This window comes from Notechis scutatus, chromosome 1 (genome assembly GCF_049901735.1).
Source record: "Notechis scutatus isolate UNSWTSFEM ecotype Mainland chromosome 1, rNotScu1.2, whole genome shotgun sequence".
In the NCBI taxonomy this organism is placed as follows: Eukaryota; Metazoa; Chordata; class Lepidosauria; order Squamata; family Elapidae; genus Notechis; species Notechis scutatus.
The window spans coordinates 105,046,421-105,069,655 of NC_142009.1; the positions used below are offsets into that span (position 1 = coordinate 105,046,421).

The 23,235-nt window shown below is 36.4% G+C and overlaps 1 protein-coding gene across 1 annotated transcript in view; it reads left to right on the forward strand.

Annotated features, from left to right (window-relative positions):
• Positions 1-23,235, forward strand: part of AK9 (adenylate kinase 9) — a 64,725-nt gene that overhangs the window by 4,131 nt on the left and 37,359 nt on the right. The window contains exons 3-16 of the mRNA XM_087949971.1: positions 2,229-2,292; positions 5,544-5,596; positions 6,153-6,249; positions 7,497-7,609; positions 7,882-8,073; positions 9,567-9,686; positions 11,239-11,313; positions 11,680-11,778; positions 12,908-13,047; positions 13,127-13,307; positions 14,490-14,634; positions 17,668-17,775; positions 20,874-20,960; positions 22,376-22,527. Of these exons, the coding sequence (XP_087806097.1) occupies positions 2,229-2,292; positions 5,544-5,596; positions 6,153-6,249; positions 7,497-7,609; positions 7,882-8,073; positions 9,567-9,686; positions 11,239-11,313; positions 11,680-11,778; positions 12,908-13,047; positions 13,127-13,307; positions 14,490-14,634; positions 17,668-17,775; positions 20,874-20,960; positions 22,376-22,527 (1,626 nt within the window). The remainder of the gene's footprint in view (positions 1-2,228; positions 2,293-5,543; positions 5,597-6,152; positions 6,250-7,496; positions 7,610-7,881; positions 8,074-9,566; positions 9,687-11,238; positions 11,314-11,679; positions 11,779-12,907; positions 13,048-13,126; positions 13,308-14,489; positions 14,635-17,667; positions 17,776-20,873; positions 20,961-22,375; positions 22,528-23,235) is intronic.

Below are 23,235 nucleotides of genomic sequence, written 5' to 3' on the forward strand. Positions count from 1 at the left end.
GTCATCATCACCATGATGTTTAGACTATTGCAACAGATTCTATACGGGGTTGCCTTTGAAGATCACAGTGCAGGCTTCTAGGTGCAATTTAAAATGTTGGTGTTAATCTAAAAGTCCTACACAGCTTAGCACTTCTTAATTGCAAACTGCATTCTCCATCTGGAATTGACCTGGCCAGTGCAATTACCCAAAAGAAACTACAAGTAGTGTTCCACTTTAGGGGTGAGGAGGGCAAAATTTGGAAGTGCTGCTTTTTCAGTGGCAGGATTGGTCCTTTACTGCAGCCTCTTAATGGACTTCTGGTTGGTTCCCATACTGGCTGCCTTCTGGAAATTGTTTTAAACAGATGTCTATGAAGATTCTCAGCCATCCAGATAATTGTTATCCCAAAGGTACTTATCCAAAAGGCAACTGAACTTTCTTGGGTTTTTTTCCTTTAAAAATGTTTCTGATCTCAGAACTGAAGAAGATTCTTAGATGAGGAGCAAAACATTTTCGGGGGAAACCAGGGGTGGGTTTCTACCGGTTCTGTCCACCTCTGTAGAACCGGTAGCTCTGAGAGCAGCAGACATAGAACCGGTTCTATGTCTGCTGATGTTTTTGCCCACCTGCCCACCTGGGCTCTTACCTGATCTTTATTTCCTGATTTTTCAACTTCAGCTGCCGAACGAGGCACAGCTGCAGTTTAAAAAGCAGGAAAAGAGGGCTGTTTCAAAGGCTGCTTCTCTGCACGCAGCATGCTGATGACGATTTACAGGCACACGGCTCTAGCGTGCAGGGAAGCTCGTAAATCCCGAACTGGTAGTTAACCTTGTCGTATCCCACCTCTGGGAAAAACCCATATAAGTCTATTTGCCTTTTGGAAAAGCACTTTTATTTTAGATAGTGCTCTTCTGGAAGGTATGTAGGCCTTGATTCCAACTTGTTTTAATTATAGTTTTATTTTGGTTTATTTTTATTTCATATTTTCATTAGTTTCTGGAACTTAATACTTATTGTTTATTGTATGTTGTTGCTTGTGTATGTTATGCAATAAGCTGCTCCAAATCCTCAGAATTTAGCACTTTATGAATATGATTAATTGATTAATTTAAAAAATCAGCAATAGGACCAAGCTCCTAATGTAGCACTATCAATTTTGCTTTGTAAAATGGAATGGTTTGCTAATATATTAAGTAATTTATTTTATTTATTTATTTATTTATTTGATTTGTCAATTGTTTACAAGATAATAAGTACAAGTGTATACATAGTTGTGAATACATGAAATGGGTACATATAAGAAAAATAAAAGAAGAATAAGAGAAACAATAGGACAGGGACGGTAGGCACGTTGGTGCGAAATAAAAGTTTTCTTTGCTTCTTTTTATCCCTAACATGAAATCTTACAAGCAGATACATAGCACAGAACATAGAATCACATTGATTTAACTACCAGAGCTAATTACTTAGAAGTGTCAAATATATCTTTGCTTTGAAAGGTAGCAAGGACAAGAAGGAGTCCATTTTTCAATAAAAAATTGGAACAGTATATATTGCATGTTAGGAATATAGGTCACCTAACAGATATTTGGGTTAGAAATATATAAACCAGGATAAACATTTTAAAACTGTATCTTTAAGAAAATGCAAAACTGTAATTAGGTGTGGTTTCTCAAATGGCCATGAGATGGAGCCAGAAACCTGGGTTGTCTTAGTCTCAGAAAAGGGTGTGTCTGAGTGAGTATCTCTGTTTCCTTCTGTTGGAAAGTATTGCCGTGTTCCTCATAATTGACTGGTATTCATGGATTTGATGTAAGTCTGATACTGAACTGTTTTTGATACTGGAATTTGTTATTAGATTATCCCTGGATTGAAAACTGATCGATTTACCTGTGAATCACTTTGGATTGCTTGTTTGGACTTTGCTTAACGTTTCTGGAAGTAAAAACCTACATTTACCGTACAGTGTATCTGTGTGCTGTGTGTGTATTATTCAAACACTTCTCTCAAATACGTCTCCCTGTATGCGCTCATTCTCCTAACGGGGAATTACCTTAACATTGCATACACAATTAGAGCAATATAAAGGATTTCTGACTTTCAATAATGTGTATGGAAATTCTAGTCACTCCTTATTATAATAAATATTTCAGTTATCATTGTTTCATTCTAATTTATTACATTTGAAGTACTTCAGTTCATTCTAGTTTTAATAATCCTTTTCTTTTTGTTTTTCTCATTTTAAGGGTGTTGGGAAGAAAACATTAGCTAAAAAAATAGCCCAGTTTTGGAAATGCACTCTTGTGGATGGTAAATATAAAAACTATATTCATTTTACTATATGTCATTCTATGCATGTTTGTATAATTTCTAACATTCCAGAGACCTATTTCATTAAAAAAAAAAGTCTGCAACCTTTTTATGAACTAACATATAAATTCAGAAGAATTTGACAATGTATATTCTTCTTCTGTTGGAGAGATTTTTAATTTTTAGCAGATACCACTGGGAGTATTACCATATTTCTATAAAAATGAGGTGCAAAAAAAATGGGAAAATGAATCTAATGCTTTGGAATTTGATTTCTGATGGTGAAATAAGATATTCTCCAACCACCCCTCTTCGAAAAACTTCTTTTAAATATACTGATATTAAAGCTAACTTTTTTCAGCTCATTTATAGGTAGTATCAGTGGCAACATAGACAATATCTATATTACACATAAAGTGTGTAATAGTGTGATATAGTTAGAGCGTTACTTAAAACAACAACAAAAAGCCAAGCCTATTCTATAAAGTTAATATTGGTACCATCAATCTCTAAATTAAAAAATTATAGTATTCTATCTATGATTTTCGTGTGATTTAACCTGTATCCTACTTTCCATATTCCAATGTTGTCTCCCATTCCATTATGGTCATACAAATATAACAGATACAAATATAAGACCACCAGTTGCAATATACATTTTTGAAATGAACCCTAACAAAGTCAGTAATGGTCACTTTCGTGAGAATAGAAAAGGAAAAAATATTGTAATGACATGTAATTTTTTATTAAGGGATTAATAAATTGCTTCTGCTAATCTCTGGACTAGGCATAAATCTTCTTCATTGTATGAAAAATCAAAGAGTCGGATCAGAGTTTTGGTTTTTTTAAAGTCCATATAGTGGGCATGGCTATGCTATTGAAGCCCCACCTTCTGTATATTTGTGCAACATAAGGATTCCCTTAATCTTATGGAGGATATGCCTTTCAATCTTATAGAAAATTTCTCTTTAGCTGCCTCAATTTCAGTAATATTTTGCAGATTTTCTTCAAGATATTTTACCAGCAATTTATGACTAAAACATGCTTGAGTCCAGCCTTTCCCATTCCACATAATTGCCCTTGCCATGATTAATTTACCTAGGGAGTATGGAATAACTGAAGCGATTAGAGGGAAATATATATTTTCCATCAGGTACAGCTTTTAGAAATCTATTGTTGGTTTTTAAATTAAGTTCTCCTCAGGGATATTCTGGCCCACAGAGAGACTACCTTACCTTTGGGAGCAGTAGTTTTTACATTAAATTTGTAAGAGTGAATAAAGAATGTGGCACAGCAAGCTAATGATTGGATTCCGGCTTGTTCCTTTAGGATTAATTTGGCATCAGCAGGTTTCTGAGTAAAAACCTAAAACTATGAGGCAGCATGTACCCGATTTTTCAGTTTGTTCCCAGAAGCATCATTTCTTTGAAGTGCTATCATTAGAACATAATTACAGTGATTTCCAAAGAATCCTGCGGCAAGACTAAAATTTCTGAATTTTTAAAATTGCAATATAATTTTATTTAAGTTCTGAAAGGGAAATTGTTTATATGAGCCTGCTTTTGTTATCTGTTACTTTAAAATTAGAGCAGGCAACAATTAGAACATGGGAGCCCTCTGGTGGCTAAAAGTGTCTTATTTTGTGGCGATCATGGTCAACTTCTAGATTATGAAGTGCACAGAACTATAATTAGACTTTTCTATTTAAATAGGAGTTTTAATGATTATGATAATTATCAGTCCACGATAAGTACTTTGGAAATCTAAAATTGGCTTTAAAGAAAAATATATTGATTCATTCTTCTCTAAATCTATAATAGTTTAAAAAAAAGAAATGGAAAATATTTAATATTGTTTTAGAATACTTTGATCATATTTGGACTCTGGTCAAATTATAATTGGAAAATACAATGCAGCTATTGTACAGGTAGTTCTCGAATTACAACAATTTATTTAGTGACCATTTGAAGTTACAATGGCACTGAAAAAAGTGACATGATCATTTTTCACACTTAAGACCATTGCAGCATCCCCATAGTGACATGATAAAAATTCAGACTTTTGGGGACTTCCGGTTTGAGCTTCTTCAGCGACGGACCGAAATCTGCGATTGTGCACGGTTTCGATCCGTGCTCACTGCCTGAGCGCCCCGAGCCAGCTGGTTTCAGGGCTAAGCCACCTGTAGAGGTGGTGAAGACGGGGGAGACCGCCACCAGGGTCGAGGAGAGCCAAATCTTTCCTCCCCAACTGGCCATTACTCCCTTTCCCGAAGGCGATTACAGCGGTGTTCAGAAATGGCCACCTCAAAGAAGAACTCAACCGGAAAAGATTGTGCAGGAGGAAGATAAGAGAAAGTTTGACTGACCGTGTTGAACTGAAAAAGCAACAACATAAGGTACCCTGGAATTTAAACTGTAAAAATAACATTGTTCCCAAAGAAGATTTTGAAGCGGCGAAGGAGAGAGGAAAGGGAAAGGATTTGGTTTTTTTTTTCTCCTTCCTTCCTTATACTGACAACTAAGAGACTTAAGTAAGAAATTGATAAAAATCCACTTTGACATTAATAGGCATTTAAGCTGAAAATAAAATGTCAAAGGGATAATAAAGGATTTTGGATACTTAAAAACTTTTAAAAGCAGGAAAGGAGAGAAAAGAATAAAAAGGGCAGGATCTGGAAAAATGGAGGAGACTGCCTGGAACTAAAAGGAATTTACAGTGAAACTTTAACAAAATTCCTAAAAGATACATTCCAACTGAAACTTGGTAACAAAATAAAAAAAGCCCAGGAAGAGAAAGTGAAAAAAGAAGCAAGAAGAAACAGCTTTGGATAATTTGGATTACTTGGTGATTTTTGGATTTTTGGCTATTGCATTTAAATGACTAAAATCAATCGGGTGGTTGTTTAAAAGTGTTTAAAATGGCATCACTTCTAGAAGAACTGAAAATGGAACTTAAAAAACAGAAAGAAGATGCACAAGAAGGGAGAGGTTATTTTGGCTTCGTATTTCAATTCCTAGAAATGGAAATCTGGAACTATGAGAAACAACAAGAAATGCTTGTAGAACAAGAAGATGGAGATGGATTTTTATGGAAAAGGAATGTATGAGCTTCAATGTTAAAAATGTTGTTTTGAATTGCCATTTAAAGTTGTCAAAATTCTGTTTTGCATTATACAGTACTGCATATTTACATGCACACAGCACCATTTGAACTTTTTATTTTATTTTTTCCTATGTGATATATTCTTTTAGCTTTTGAACTTATAAATGAAAATGTAACAGCCGAAACAGAATATGGACTGAAGGTAAAGCCTGTACTTATTTATTTACCTGGATTTTGAGGTATAGTTTTGTATTTTATTCTTTAGTAAATTTATAATTTATAAAGCCCAGTTCAGCTCACAACTTTGAATTATTGCAATTTGATTGGATTTGAAATACGGGCAATGTACCAAGCTTACTGGCAGACCACATATTTTGTATACAGGTTCATTTTTTGGTGTCTTCAGTATAAGACAACGCAGCAGATAATATACAGTAAAAGACTGTAAAAGAATTTATTCGGTATCTTTAAGGTGATGCTATAAAAGAAAATAGAAAGGAGACAGAGGGAGGGAGGGAGTGGGGAGGAGAGAAAGGGGGAGGGAGGAGGGGGAGAGAGAGGGGGAGGGAGGGAGAGAGAGAGAGGGAGAGAGAGAAGAAAAGATTTGTGGGAGTTGTAGTCCAAAATATAAAAGAAGCAATATGGAGAGCATCTGAATAAATTTTTTGATACAGTATAAGGTAGCTTTGTATGCTAATTATATATCCCCTATTATATATTCTCAATGCAATTCAATATTTTACATTGTTTTCCTTAAGTGTAAGGACCTGCTTTACCAAGGTCAAAATGTTCCTGAAGAGTTGGTGATAAAGATGCTTATGATCAAGCTGGACTCACCAGAGATTAATCACTTCGGTATGAATTGCTGCATCTTCTTTTTTCCACTATCTATTAAATAAGCTCATCATAATCCTAGAAATATATACCTCTGATTTATTTATTTGCCTATCTGTTCCGTGGATTGTATGAGATTTAGAAAGCCAATTTAGTGTAGTGGGTAAGGCATTAGGCTAGAAACCAGGAAACTGTGAATTCTGATACTGCCTTGGACACAAAGTCATCTGGAATGACCTTGGGCCAGTTACTTTCTATCCATCCATTGCTAGCCACTTCTGAAAAATCTTGCCAAGACAACTTTATGGACTCATTCAGGCAGTCTCCAAGAATTTCAACACATTTTAACAGAAGAAATAAAAAGAGCCAATCTAGCCATCAGGCTAGAATCTAGGAAAGTCCTAGTCCTGCCTTAGGCATGAAGCCTGCTGAGTTACCTTGGGCCAGTCACTTTCTCTCAACTCTAGGAAGGAGGAAATGGCAAACCACTTCTGAAAAACCTTGCCAAGTAAATAGCAGGCAGTCTCGGAGAATTGCAAATAATTGAACAGGGGGAAAAAGAGGGATTTAGAGACCACCCAATTCCCAGACAATTCTGGGCGGCTCTGTAAGGCAGTGAGGGTTATATAGGGTATATGGTGTTAGCTATGGTATTTGCTAACTTTGAGCATCAGCATTACACAAAAGAAAACACCCTGGTAAAAATGAGATTAGAGAAGAAAGTGGAGGTTTTTAAAAGTTGTAGAAGAAAAGTGTAGCTTATCCGGTTTACAGGAGACTGTTGCTCTTTCAAAATTGGGCATCTCTCCATACCTCTCCGTTTAGGAAAGAAAATAAGAAAAAATGTAGCAAAGCACATATGGAGATCAGAGGGGAGAGTGTACGTTCATTCAAGGGGCCAGTAGGTGCAGGCTGATTCTACTATCCCAGCTTATCAGATGGACTTCCAATAGCATAGGCATTGAAATACTGTACATCAGATTTGACACACCTTGAAACTGCTGCTGGTTGATCTAAAAGACCTCCATGGTCCCTCCAGCTTTGTTATTCTGTTATTTTGATCTAAGGGGAAAACACTGTTTTCATCCATAAAGCTATTTGTTGGTTGGACACAGCAGTATAAAATGTTTCCAGGAATTGGTTGTACAGTGGTTAGATACAAATGAAGAAAGACCCATAGTCATCCCATAATTACTGTAAAATAAATGTTAAGTGTGGGTTCTGTAAGTACTGTATAATCATTTTGCATTTTCCCCACCCCCTTGCAGGTTATGTTCTCTGTGATTTCCCTTCTCTTTCTGAGGATTTCATGTCTACCCCAGAACAAATAGATGTGATTAAAAATTTAAAATTAAAACCAGATTTCCTGATTAATATTAAGGTAATCAGCGTTTGAAAGTTTTTAGTAAATCTTGTGTTTATTTTATAACTGTGCTTCATACCCTTACAAATTATGCTTTGTAAAGCCATCCTTGTCTCCTTTAAACCCATTGTCATAAAAGTAGAAGTTGCCAACTGCCTTTTATTAGTTTTAAAAGAAACTGCACCTCCACATTAGCAATAAAAGCTTTCATTTTAAGATCTCAGAAAGAAGAGCTACAAAGTTACGTTATTGGATTTGAAAACAATCTGTTTTCCCCATATTCTAACTAGTGTCCTAACAATGACTTGTGCCAAAGAATCACTGGTCAAAGACAACAGCCTGACACAGGACATATATTTAAAAGAGAAGATTGGGATCCTGATATTATTGAAAAGCGTAAGAAAAAGAAGAAAGAATTACGTAAAGGTGAAGAAGAGGATGAGGAAGCAGAAGAGGAAGAAGAGGAAGATGAGTCAAACGAAGTAGTTTTCCCATATTTTCTAAAAAACCAATTATTTGTTTCAAATAAAATAAAATCTTGGATCATTCTCAACACTTTGTTTAATATTTGTTAAAATTCTTCTTTAATAAAGTTAATCAAATTAAGTTGTATAACAGTTATACACAGAGGTGGGATTCTACCGGTTCGGACCAATTCTATAGAACGGTTATGATTCTGTGGAGTTCAGAGAACCGGTAAATCGTGCCCCTGGCTAGCCCCGCCTCTTTCCATCTGCCCCTCCCCTCCCCGCCCAGTCAGTCCTTATCGCGCATAGGCAACATTTCGCGCATGCCTGACATCGCTGACTGTGTTCTCTGCCCAATCACTCCTTACGATATTTCTTTTTCCCCCCCTCCTGACAATCAGCTGTTCCTATTATCAGCTGTGCCAGGATTCCCCTTGCTTACTTACTGCTTCACCCAGGAGGCTTCCCTGAGGCCCAGAAAGGCAAAAAATGGAGAAGGGGTGCAGCATCCCCCCCTCCATTTTTTGCCTTCCTGGACCCCAGGGAAGCTTCCTGGGAGCAAAAAGGACCCCTCAGGAGGCTTCTCTGGGGCCCAGAAGGCCCCAAAATGGAGCGTGGGGTGCTGTGTGCCCCCTTTCTGCATTTTTTTCCTTCCTGAGCCCCAGGGAAGCCTGGGAGCAAAAAAGCTCCCCCAGGAGGCTTCCCTGAGGCCCAGAAGGCCAAAAAAAGGGGAGGGGGGTACAAAAAAAACCCACACCCACCCAGTCACATGACCACACCCACTGAACCACGCCCACAGAACCACACCCACAGAACCGGTTGTTACAAAAGTTGAATCCCACCCCTGGTTATACGTAATATCCTAATTCTACATGCTGCATTTTTTTTGGGGGGGAATCCATTGTCATTTGAAGCCATATTAAAGCTATATGTCTTTAATTAACAGTATTACTAACCCTTTATATTTATCCATTTAGTAAGATGATTTGAACTTTATAGTGTTACTTTAAAGACCCAGACCTAGGGCATTTGGCTGGCCTGCTGAAGCAAAGAACTGGCTGGGATCTCCTCCCATTCCAAGTATAAAATTGTCTTTGACTAGCATAGTTCTATTTTAGCATTGGAAATAGCATCCTTCAGAAGTAGCAGCCTTGTTTAGATGATGCAGGATACGTTTTATGACCTCTCCCCCCTTTCTCTTTCTCTGTCCCTCTCTCCCACCATCCATCCATCCATCTATATAATCTATCTATCTATTTATCTATCTAATCTATTGCAGAATTCCTCAACAGGAAAATATTTTTTTAAAAAAACTTACAAAATCACTTCAATTTTAGTAACTGGAATTGCATATTTGTTCAGGAATGAAGTTTTATTAAAGGTTCATTTTAGCCTGTAACTAAGCCAGCCACAATTTTATTTTAAATAATTGAAAATTGTTTTCAACTAATTAATTTTTTTCTGTATGTATTTATTTTTAAAAAGGGTGTTTTTTTCATTTCACCTAGGCTGATCAAATTATGTTGACAGAAATTTTGCCAACTTTAGTGCAAAGGCCAGAAGATTTTAAGGAAAATGCACAAAAGAGAATTGATCTCTATAAAGATACTCTGCTGCGTCCTCTAGAGGTAAGATAAGGATATCTTTTGCACTTCTGTGCCATAACATCTAGAAGTAAGAAAAGAAGGAAATAAAAAAATACCAGCTATCAATGTTGTAACTTTTATTATTGCTGGTAAGCTTAGATAACTATATCATGAATCCATGCACAAATGCTCATCTTTAGCACATTGTACTAAACTTATTATTATAATCCATGAACTTTCAAGGCCTACTTTACATATTATGGCAACACATGGTTTGATTAATAATAGTTCATTGAATAAATCACAGTTGGCTGGATTTATAAGGTATATTTTAAGCATAGAGTTTATTTATTTATGAAAATTATATACTGCCCACCTCACTATCCAAAGTGACTCTTGGTGATTGTGGCCCAACTTAATATTTTTGGAGAAGTTAAGATCAACCTGGGTGAGATAGTACTGCAGAGTGGATAGGACTGTATTATGGATGTGGATTTGGTAAAGAATGCCATTTTTTTTAAAAAAAATAAAACAATATTAACTCTTTGGGGAAGATTAAAGTGTGGTTTCCTCAAAGTAGCAGGAAACAACATTACAGATTTTTTTTTCAATCTTGATTAGAGGAATGTTTGAAACTGTAAAGTTGGGACAAGGGTAGAGGACCATATTAAACCATAAAATGTGACATACAGCCCAAATAGCTATTCCACATATTGTGTTTTCTACCCTACACTTTCCATTTTTCTTATTCTTTTTTTAATTATTATTTTATATTAGGTTTTTATTTTTGTAATCTTGACTTTCAGTGAAATTACTACTATATTTAAAAGAAGAGCCTTTTCCCTCTGATTCTACTATATAAGGGACAAGATTCCTTATTTAAAGCATCTGCTTTAAAATCAAAAAGGGGGACAAAAGTAATCATGGTTTCATCCAAGCCGTAGAATTAGTACTACAGGAACCAAAATATAAAATATTTTAAAAATCAATTATATTCTAAAATGCCTTGACTCTCTTTTATAAATGTGGGAAGGAATCTCCTTTTTTCCTCATATGTCCATGTACGTTTATCAAAAAATAGTAAGGCATGAATGGGGTTCTGTACTGGAGGTTTGTGTTTGCAGCCATACTGTAGAGCTGTTGCTTGCCAAGCCATTGCATTTGGTTCTAAAGCGGTCTTCCTTGCCACATAGACTGGTTGTTGAATGGATATGTAAATTCAATATTGTCCTCAGTCAAGGAATATAATATGGACAATGAGGATAAAGTAGAATATGGCTCCTCTGCCAGCCCGACATCTCTTCTTTGTCAAATTCTAAACTGTGTTCACTCATAAGTACAATTGAACTTATGCAATTCTGGCCTCTGGATTGCATTAAGTTCAATTGTACTTACGAGTGAAGTGTTTGTCCGCACATTTCTTGCCAAATAAATATTGTAGTTACAATAATATTAGATATTTAGAAAAAGGTATGTCAAAAAATAACTGCATGGGGTTTTTTCCTCAAACCTGTCAGTGCAACCATTTGAGGCCATGGGATCCAAATCAAATCCTATCTATATATTCAGTCATATTTCTGTTTTAAAATTTCAGGAATTAATGGCTGAGCAAGACTCTCAGTATCTTTTTGAACTGGATGGAAACAAGAATGCAGATGAACTTTTTAAAGTAAGTAAGGAACACACACTTATTTTCAATGCCAGTTATACCCTATTCCAGTTTCAACCCTGCCTCCTTTAAGGCAACAGGGTTTCTACAACTTGGCAATAAGTTTTTTGTCTCTATCCTATATGTACAAGACAGTTCAATATATAGATAATACTAATATTATTATGATATTAATGTATCAATATTAAAAACCTTTTTAGAAATTGCAGAGAACTATGCTTCCCACCTGCTATCTTTTATTGATCAAGTTGTTTATTTAAAAAAATGTACTGAAGTAGTCTTTCAAATTGGTTTTATATTTCAAATCCAAATACCAATATTAACTAAAGATATTTTATGCACGAACTGTTATGTGGTTTTGCTCAGTCAGTAATAACCCGCCTTGAATCCATGGGCCAACGGTATGGAGCTCTTATAACCAAGCTTCAGAGTGCAGACGAAGAAATGTTAGATGGTCTGGAAAATGTAAGTGTGATATTTACATGTTTTCCTATTGGTTGCCAGTAGAAATAGCACATATTAAAGAGAGTGTTGCTATAAATGCTGATAATAGATGTTTCTTACTCAAAGCAGATTAAAGCATATGACACAACTTCAAAAAATGCCCTAGATACAGATGACAAGCTGAATGCCCCATTTTGGCCAGCAGAGTGTTGCAGGAGGCCATCCAACCACAAAACAGGGCGCAGGGGGTTGTGTGCAGCCCCCTGCACTCCATTTTGGCTGCCAGAGGCTCCGCAGGCCAGTCCTTACTATTTCCAGGCCGGCCCCAGGGGCCAGATTTAAGCACCCTGTGGGCCAGATCCAGCCCACGGGCCTTGAGTTTGACACCCCTGCTTTATTGTTATTGTTTATTATGTGCTATTTGTTTTTATATCATTTAACCTGCCTTTATCATTTTTAAAAATCTGGCAGTGAACATGTCTAATACTTTCTCCTCGTATTTTCCCCACAAGAGTAATCCGATTAGATGGGTTGGGCTGAGAGACTGGACCAGTAACCTAGCTGGCTTTCATTTCTAAGGCAGGACTAGGAGTCATGGTCTCCCAGTTTCTGGGCCAATGCCTTAACCACTAAACCAAACTGACTATATAAATAAAATATTTCTACAGTTCATTTTTAAGAAAAATCCCAAAAATATAATGATATCTTCTGATAAGAGCTTATGTGTAAACCTTTTTTATCATCACTGAGCCGTGATGGTGCAGTGGTTACAGTGCAGTACTGCAGGCTACTTCTGACTGCCAGCTGCCTACATTTTGGCAATTCGATTCTGACCAGCTCAAGGTTGACTCAGCCTTCCATCCTTCCAAGGTCGGTAAAATGAAGGCCCAGATTGTTGGGGTCAATATGCTGATTCTGTAAACCACTTAGAGAAGGATGTAAAAGCACTGTGAGGCAGTATATAAGTCTAAGTGCTATTGCTATCACTCAGTGGCATTCATATAACAAATAATTATTTTAACCTTCAGCAGCATGGTTAGAATTAGTGACACAATGTTTGAAAATATGTGATGGTAAAAAAATACCCGCCACTTTTCTTTACAATATGTTTTTCAAGGGCTTCAGTTGTTTTCTTTATTTTGGTCCTCAGGATGAACTTTTTCGGATACTTGCGTCTTATAAACTTGTAGGACCTAGACATCGATGGCGTCGCAGTAAGTGGGGCCGAGCATGTCCTGTGGCTTTAAAAGATGGTGACATTATCATGGGAACTGCAGACAATGCTGTTAGGTAAGTAGAACTTCATTACCCCTTAATACAAAATCCATTTTTCTAAAGCTGTAGTTCTGTATTTTTGCTTTCTTTGTAGCTTCTTAGGTAAGATGTACCTGCTTTCTACAGAAGAAGCATTGAAACAATTCATGCTGAATCCCCGTTCCTACCTGCTGCCTCCTATGCCACTTCCACCTTGTAAAGTACTGGTAGTGGGCCCTCCATTCTCTGGGAAAACAACCCTGTGTGAGTTGCTTGCAAACCATTATCAGGGAAAGGTGGGTATAAATTCACTTTAGAATCAAAATCTTAAAGTGCCTGTTTATAGAATATCTTAAGCACAATGCCTTTCACAACCAAGAGCTTGGTATAGAACCACTGTCAGGTAGTGCTCCATTCAAAATTCATGAAAGAAATACTTAGACTCCTTTAATTAGAGAAAAGATATATTTTACTGAAAATGAAGTGGTAGCAACAATAGAATTCTGAATCTGAGGAATTAGGCACGCAAATCACATATACAAAGTGATGGAAATGTTCCCACCCCCAATAGTTCAAATGATTCTTCCAATTAAAAGTTGTGAATATGATCATGTGGACATCTTCAGGTGGTGATGAGGCCTCTGTCCGTTGACCTTGGCATATTTTGATAAAGGTTTGCAGCTGCGCAGAGAAAAGAAAGCTAAGCCAGAAATAGAAACCTAAGCAAGAATTTATACTCCCCCCCTCCTCATTTTATACAACACTAGAATGTAACACCTCCAGCTTGCTTCCCAGACTTTACCCCCTCCTCCCCCCGTTACTTATGGAAGCCAAAAGATGCAAAGCAATAGTAGAAGATCTTGAAGGCTGACAACCACAAAGAATATACATATCACTGAAACTGGGAATTGTATTCCTAATCACTTATTCTGTGACACCAATTATTAAAGGCCAGGTAAATTTTCCTTGGATTTCTTTGTCACCTGATTCTGTTGAGCCCTATAAATGGCTGTTCAAAGTTTCTTGCTTAAAAAGTGGCAAAAGCAATAGGGGAGAAAGGTTTTAGAAAACCTTGCATTTATTTATCTATTTATTAGGTTTCTATATCAACTCTTCTCTGTGGTCAAGGACATTTATATGGGTATCTGCTTTCATACTATTTGTTTATTAAATTTTTATACCACCCATCTCCCCTACAAGGAGACTCTGGGCATTTGCGCACACAAAATTAAGTGTACAGTTTAAAAAATGACATTCTATGGTGTTTTCATATTCAAATATAACAAGATTGTTGTTTTTTTAATGAAATATTCATTTTCACTATAAAATTTGGGAAATGAAACATGGAAGGCAGAGCATCAGTATTAGGGCTAGGGCTGTTGAGGTTCCTACTTTGTATTATGTGGGGGGGACTGGACAAACTTATAGTGTATCTGCCCCTTCCTCTCTAAGAGGCCATATTCAATGGTTTTCTGTAGGTTCTTGACATGGATGCTCTTCTGAAAATGCATTATGAACAAGCAAGGATAGAACTCATTGAGCAGACCCGAGCTGAAGCAATCCTAGTAGGCATTGCCAGAGTGAAAGAGAAAATGGAAATAGAGCAGCAACTGAAGGAACAAGGTGAGACGGTTCCATGTCAAAGCTAAGTTGTTCAGATATCGTTGTTTTGATTCAGAAATTATGTAAGAACGTTTCTGCAAGGACTTGCTGAATGAAAGAATGAGCATTGGAGTGATTGACTGCAGGCAGTGAATTGCTATTTAAAATGAGAAGAATGAGGCCATTTTTTGCTCATCTCCATTGGGATGTTGTTTTTTTAACATTTAAACGTTTTCTTGGTAAAGTAAAATGAAGAGATGAGCAAGTGCAACCAAAATTATAACATTTTCTAAATTTATCAAAACAAACATGCAAAATATAGTACTTATTGTCATTTAAAAAAGAGATATCCATAAAATACTAATGTAAAATTCAATCTTTCAATATATTATTATCAACCACAGAGACCACCCATTATTCTATCAGTATTAATACAGTATGTTATTTCAGTGAAAAGTATTAATTGAATATTTTTGAGAAAAAATATATTTTTGAGTTGGTTATTTATTCTGGTTTTATATTTAAATTTTATTTATCGTTTTTATATACAGACTACCAGGAGTTTCTCTGGAGCTTGGCTGTATAAAAATCCATCCATCCAACCAACCAACCAATCAACCAGCCATACGTTTTTATTGCCAAATAGCTTCTAGCTCAGTTTTTCTGCCAACATTTTTCACTCTATTAGAACATGTTTGAATCCAGTGGCAGATAGGGGGAGGGGGATGGTTTCGCATGAGTGGTGGGTGAGCGCATGCGTGCACAGCTCCATTTACATGAGCAGCAGGTAAACGCATCTGTCGCTTGCACAAATGGAACTGCACGCATATGTTTGCCTGCTGCACGCACAAATAAAGCTGCATGCAGGTGCGTGCTCACCTGCCACTTCCGCGACCCAGTTCTTTTTTTTTTTTGTAAAAATTTTTATTGGGTTTTCACAAAACATAATACAAATAAAATATCTTTTTTTGAGAATAGCATGATCCCGGGTTATCACTTCTCTATACAGACACTCAATTTCATATTCATCTTTGTATTCTATTCCATATCTTATTACTATTTTAGCATTTTCTCAGTGATTTTTCCCTTCCCTTAGTTTTCTCAACCTTGTTTTTAATTATCTCATTCCTTTCTAAATTCAATTATATATATTTCTCTAAGATTCAATATCTTTCAAATCATATTTATATTTTTGTCTGTCCTGTTTCAATTTCACATTTTCTTTTCTCATTAAACAAGTTTTCCCCTGTAGTTACTGATTGGAGTATGACACCTTTGTATCTTTTGATTTTTGTCCATTCAAATCTTATTTAAACTTCAATTTATGCCTTTACAATTATAACATTCAATATCTAACCTTTATTTTATAACACATAACTTTTGCCAATCGAATTCTGCTTGGTACATTCTTAAAATGCGCACTAAGTTCTTAAAGAAAAAATATGTATATAACAATAGTACATAAAAAAACACTTATTCTATTCCAATTCAGCTCAACCATTAATGTTAATCACAATCTTCCATTAATATTAATTAACCTCTTTAACATTTATTTTCAATTAAATATCATACTTCCTTGGGAACATTTATAATATTTCCATATTTTTTTTCATATTTCTCTTAACTTAATTTTTTATAAATCATTGATAACAATTAGAATGTTCCCATCCTTTCCTAATTTCATTCTCTCATTATCTTTATTTCATTTATTTATTTCATTTATCTTTCCCCTTCCCTCTCTCCTTCGCCGCTTCAAAAATCTTTGGGAACAAGTTATTCTTTATAATTCAAATTTCAGGGTACCTTATGTTGTTGCTTTTTCAGTTCAACATGATCAGTCAAAACTTTCTCTTATCTTCCTCCTGCACAATCTTTTCCGGTCAAGTTCTTCTTTGAGGTGGCCATTTCTGACCACCGCTGCAACCGCCTTCGGGAAAGGGAGTAATGGCCAGCTGAGGAGGAGAGATGCAGCTGTCCACGACCCTGCTGGCGGTCTCCCCCCTCTTCACCACCTTTATGGAGTAGCTTTTGTCCCGAATCCAGCCAGCTCAAGGCGCTCCAGCAGCAAGCACAAATCGAAACCGCGCATGATCGCGGATTTCGGTCTGTCGCCAAAGAAGCTCAAACCGGAAGTCCCGTGGCCCAGTTCTAAATGGGCCACAGCCTGGTAGTGGGCCATGGTCCAGCTGTTGGGGACCCCTGCTCTCTCTATATTGTCTTCCATTGGAACCAAAAATAATCTTCACCAGTAGTGGGATTCAAAATTTTTTTTCTACCAGTTCTGTGGGTATGGCTTGGTGGGCGTGGCAGGGGAAGGATACTCCATTCCCACCCCACTCCAGGGGAAGGATACTGCAAGATCCCATTCCTTCCCCACCCCACTAACCTGCTTTCCAGCTCTGTTCTCCTGTGCAAGGCAACAAAAGAAGACCCAGCTGATCAACTGGGACTCGGGAGGCAGCAAATAGATGAGGTGGGGCCAGTCAGAGGTGGTATTTATCAGTTCTCTGAACTACTCATAATTTTCGCTATCAGTTCTCCAGAACTGGTCAGAACTGGCTGAATACCACCTCTGATCTTCACTAATCTTCCTTTAGAGGAGTGATTGAGCAGCAATGTTGCAAGGCTAGGGTGGCAGTTCCATAAACTTCATAAATTGATTAAACCAGGGACATTTCCTCATAGGGTTTGTATCACTCCCAAATCGTGAACATTTCCTTTCCATTGTTTGTGTTCGGCAGCTACAACAACTGCAATCTCAACTAGCAAAATACTAATAATCAAAAAGTGCCTGCTAGCACATTTTCCAGCTGACAAATGTTTTTAAAAGGCATAAGATTTTACAAGTGGCTCATAGAGTGGCTAGATGTAAACCGAGGTGAAATGGAGGTAGGGAAGACAAGCTTATTATGCAGATGCAGGTTATGAATAACTTCTCAATTAACAAATGTAATTTGTTAAATGCCCATTGTGTTTATTAGATCTTCTGAAATTGTCTGAAATCTTTCTTTAATAGAAGTATTTCCCATTAATTATGTTAACCTTTTTATATAGCTGAACTATATGCTCAAGAGTTTGGTGACAGTGAGGAAGAGGAAGAAATTCCCACAGAGGAAAAAAGTTCAATTCTGCCTAGTGTTTCAACAATTACTAGTGCAAAAGGTAATCTAAGGATTTGATTTTTCATACATTCTATAGAAGAATATGGTATACACACAGAGCTCTCCCTGCATAGTGAAGTAAGCCCCATCCTTGGAATCCGGTTGTTTAGGTTGTCAGAAGACTTGTGATACAATTTGTTTTAGAATAGAATAGAACAGAACAAAACAGAACAGAACAGAACAGAACAGAATAGAATACTTTATTGGCCAAGTGTGATTGGACACACAATGAATTTGTCTTGGTGCAAATGCTCTCGGTATACATTAAAAAAAAAGATACATTCATCAAGAATCATAAGGTAAGGATACAAAGATAATCATAAGGATATAAGCGACAAAGTTACAGTCATGCAGTTACAAGTGGGAGGGGATGGGTGATAAGGAGTGATGAGAAGATTAATAGTAATAGTAGTGCAGACTTTGTAAATAGTTGAACGGTGTTGAGGGAATTAGGGTACAATGAGCAATCAAATCATACTAGGAAACAGTCAATATAAATTGTAAGGATACAAGCGACAAAGTTAGTCATGCAGTAACAAGTGGGAGGGGATGGATGATAAGGAGTGATGAGAAGATTAACAGTAATAATAGTGCAGACTATGTAAATAGTTGAACAGTGTTGAGGGAATTATTTGTTTAGCAGATTGATGGCTTTCGGGGAAAAACTAGTTGTTCTGGTGTGCAGTGCTCTATAGCGTTGTTTTGAGGGAAGGAGTTGAAACAGTTTATGTCTAGGATGTAAATATTTTCATAGTCTTTTTGACTCATGCAATAATACAGATCCTCAGTTGAAGGCAGGTTGATAGTGATTGTTTTTTTTTCTGCAGTTCTAATTACTCTCTGAAGTCTCTGTCTTGTTGAGTTGCAGAACCAATCCAGACAGTTATAGAGGTGCAGATGACAGACTCAATAATTCCTCTGTTTCAGCAGCTCCTTGGGCAGTTTGAGCTTTCTGAGTTGGCGCAGAAAGAACATTCTTTGTTGTGCTTTTTTGATGATGTTTTTGATGTTAGGTGTCCATTTTAGGTCTTGTGATATGATAGAACCTAGAAATTTGAAGGTCTCTACTGTTGACACTGTGTTGTCTAGTATTGTAAGAGGTGGTAGCATGGGAGGGTTTCTCCTAAAGTCTACCACCATTTCTACAGTTTTGAGTGTGTTCAGTTCCAGATTGTTCCTGTTACATCATGAGGAAAGTTGTACAACCTCCTGTCTGTATGCAGATTTGTCGTTGTCTCAAATGAGACAATCTTATGATATGGAAATAAATCTAGCATTATTTCTCAGTTGCTGTAATATGATAAAATGGGGGTATGGGATGGCGGGGAGTGAATATTTTCATTTGTAAAAGAGTCTGCCTGCATGTTCAAAATAACAAGACAAAATCTTTTTTTCTGATACAGAAGCATTACTTGTACATGTAGATTTGTAAGTGGAGTTTTTAAAATCTATACGGTCCCAATCCTGAGCTGAGATTTTACCATCTTATAATGAATGATTCATTGAATTAATTAAAAAATAATAGATCATAATTTACTGCTATATGAAGTAACAGCAACAAAGTTCAGACTTTTCACAAACATTCTTCCTTCCCTTATTTTATTAAAATAAGGTGAAAAATGGAAGCTTTTGTTTCCATTTTTACTCCTGCCAGTTCCCTGTGATGCTAAAAGCCAGTGAGTTATTTATTTATTTATTTATTTAAATCATCCCAGTCCTGAAGCTATTACTTATAGTTGGTTTGTTCTTATTTAGTTGAAATTTAAATAAACCACAGGTAAAGTGTTTTTTCACTTGGCCAGTCTTTTCCTCTACTATATGAAGGAAGAATGGGAAATATGTGCCATACGTTATTTCTTAATCTTAAATTGAATTATTTTAGTTTATATCAAAGGAGGATAGTCATAATTATGAAAAATTATGAAGTAACAGTAAGCAAGATACAATAGATAATAGACGCATTATTTTTATTTTATATGGAATTTGAAAGCAGATCTGATATCCATGCAAGTCCATTTTGAGGACACAATTACATATGCTGCACTGTATTTTATGATTCATGGTTATGCCCAACTGGTTTAAGCAACCAGATATGAGTTTAAGTCTGCAATCCTATTCCAATTCCCTAGGATTAAATTCACCTGAATTCAATGAGACTTACTTCTGGGTAATCACATGTTGGAGGGTGGTGTAAGTCAACATTCCTTAAGCTTTTGTTTGCTAAAATTCATTTGTTTTTATTTTTTTAATTTTCTCTCAAATTCTCTCCCATTTTTTATTTCCCAGCTATAAATATTTAAAGACCAGGCATGTCTTTGTGAGAATTATATATTATAAAAGCATGTTGTCCATCTCTTTAGCAAAATCTAATAAACAGTGGAGAAAAAAGGATTCTCTAGTATATGCACAGAAGAAGAAGAAAAATTAACCCTCGCCTACATTATTCTCCTGATCAAAATTTTTCTACCAAAGTTGGGGATGTTGTTCCTTTGAAGCACATATGGGTAGTTGACTTAAGTGACTGAAGTCACAAGATCACTGATAAAAGTGACTTAAGACTGTTTTTCACCCTTACAACATCCTTATTACAGCATCCTCATGTGATCAAAATTCAGATACTTGACTCATATTTATGATGGTTGTAGTGTTCTGGGGTCATGTGGTTACCTTTTGTAACCTTTTGACAAGGAAAGTCAATGGGGAAGCTAGATTCACTTAACAATTGTGTTACTAACATCACAAGTGATATCATAGCCAGAAAGGGAAAACTTAAAGTTCTACTTCCTATGTCCTGCAGTAACCATTATTAAGCTTTGCTCCTGCATACCAAATTTGAAAGATCGATCGGTGTGGTTTTTAATTACACCAGGATAATCAAATAGAGATGTAACCTGTTTTTACACCATACAGATTCTTGGCATAAATTGTTCCTTCCTGTGTTGATGTCAATCCCAATACATTCTTTTCAGTGGCAGGTCTAAGCAAAATCAAAGAAACCATGTTCTGATTTAGAGTACTATATGAACCAACCATGTGAGTCCACAGAAAGATGTTGTCTGCATAACTCATTATATTTTATGTCTCTTAATACCTGTCTAGAGGACAGTACCATAAAACAAGGGAGTGTAATAAAAGAAGAAGATGAGACTGAAGAAATGTCTTCATCCCAGTCTGCAGAACAAATAGGTATTGCGGCTAGAATGTGGAAATTAGGCAGAGATAATGATGGTTATGTACATTAAGCCACAAAACAATGTAAAATGTATATTTAAAAGCTCGGATTGACTCTGCCCTAATTCACTAAGGGTATAAGAGGGCAGGAGGAGAAAATTCAGTTGGACTGTCAAGATTCTGGTTTTTTCTCTCCCTCTCCCTCCGTCTTCTATATCAGAATAGAGTTCAGATTTGTGAAGTCTGTTTTATGACTTGGCCTACCTTAAAAGGCTGAAGTAATCGGCCTTAATAATAAATATCTAGTGGAAGTATTATTTGTTGTAATCGAAGAATATCAATTATTGCTGGGTTATAGGGTATTTTGCTCACTTGACCCAAACATTTATATGTTATTGAGAGCTATGGAGATGGGCATCTTTTACTATCATTTCTCTTATGTGATTTGGGCATGATTTGATGCACAGCGCTTGCATTTCCTGCTTTGTCATGGTGAAATTAATGGAAGAGTCAAACTTTATCCTTCGCTCAACATAAGGAGACTCTTTCTTTCTTCCTGGGTCAGAATTTTTATTCTCCCAGGTTGCAAATATAAATGCTCCTTTTGCTGGCAGTATGCAACTCACTATGAGATTTCCCCCCTCGCCCATGCTTTCTTTCCTAAATATTTCTCTTCAACATTTGGTATGAGGGGCTGCCACATAGGGAGGAAGGCGTCAAGCTATTTTCTAAAGCGCCTGTAGGCCAGACAAGGAATAATGGATGGAAACTGAACAAGGAGCGATTTAACCTGGAAATAAGGAGAAACTTTCTGACAGTGAGAACAATCAACCGATGGAACAGCTTGCCCTCGGAAGTTGTGGGAGCTTCATCACTTGAGACTTTCAAGAAGAGATTGGATTGCCATTTGTCAGAATGGTGTAGGGTCTCCGCTTGGACGGGGTTCGACTAGATGACCTACAAGGTCCCTTCCAACTCTGATTATCTGTTAAGTATCTGTTAAGTATCATGAGTAATAGGAGAAGACAGACATGTTCTTGTGTGGGCCAGGCTCCCTCTCGCTAACAAGCTTTCTTAAATATGAAATCTATATTTTGTAATACATTCTTTCAACCCATAACAAAACCAATACAGTATTTTTTTTAAACTGTCCAAAAGAACATCTAGAACATTATCAAACATTGTATAGGCAGAATTTTGCTTAAGCAGTGGCGTTTCCCCTTTTCCTCTTCTCCCTGCTCCCACCGTATTTATTCAGAAGTTCATACAATCCTTCAGTTCAGATTTGAAAAAGAGGGCCTTTTTATTCCACTAATGCAAGCTTCCATTCCATGTAGTAATATTAACAGGATTTTTTAGTGTTCACTATATTTACTATATTTACTATATAGATACTTACACATGGATTTTTTTTTGTATATAATAAGCAGATATCTCATCAGTACCAGCAGAATCAGAGATCCCTCTTGACCATCCAGATATCCAAGAAGTGGTCCAGAGCGCTCTAGAAGCTGCAATGCTGTCTCCAATTACTCTGGCACCAGAAACATATGTGGACGTATTAGAAGAAACCATTGAAGAGGTAAAAGCACCAGGCTCAAATGAAAGGCATGCACGATAGAAAGATCTTTCTATAACCAGCATGTTATTTAATGTATTTAAAATTATGTAAATAATTACCAATTTCGAATGTTATATGGAAGATTACAGATTAGTTTAAATCAAAATTCTAGTGTTTGCATACAGAGAGTAATTTCACTATGGCATAGAAACAGTCAGTCTGGAATATGTCATTTATTAGAGCTATTAAGAAACCCCAAACTATGCCTTTCTCATAATCGGAGAATATCCTTTTAAAAAGTCTTTATTTATTCCCCATTACTCATTTTTAGAATGCTCTTCTCTTTTTGTATATTATACATTTTATGTCCCAGAGACATTTTGAATTTTGTAATGTCCTTTTTTTACAAAGGATTTTTGGGGATATAGAAGAATGTTGTTACTAAAAAAAAAATTAGACTTCTCTAAGATTTCTAAAGAGAGCCAGTTTGTTATAGTGGTTAAAGCATTAGGCTTTAAACCAGGAGTCTGTGCTTTATAATTATGCCATAGGCATAAAGACAGCTGCGTAACTTTAGTCCAGTCACTTTCTCTTGGTCCTAGGAAGAAGGCAAGCCATTTTTGAAAAACCTTGTCAAGAAAACTATGGAGACTTGTCCAGGCAGTCTCCAAGAATCAGACAATTTCTAAACAAAATCTTTAATAAAAAAATGTTGAAATGTCTTGTAAT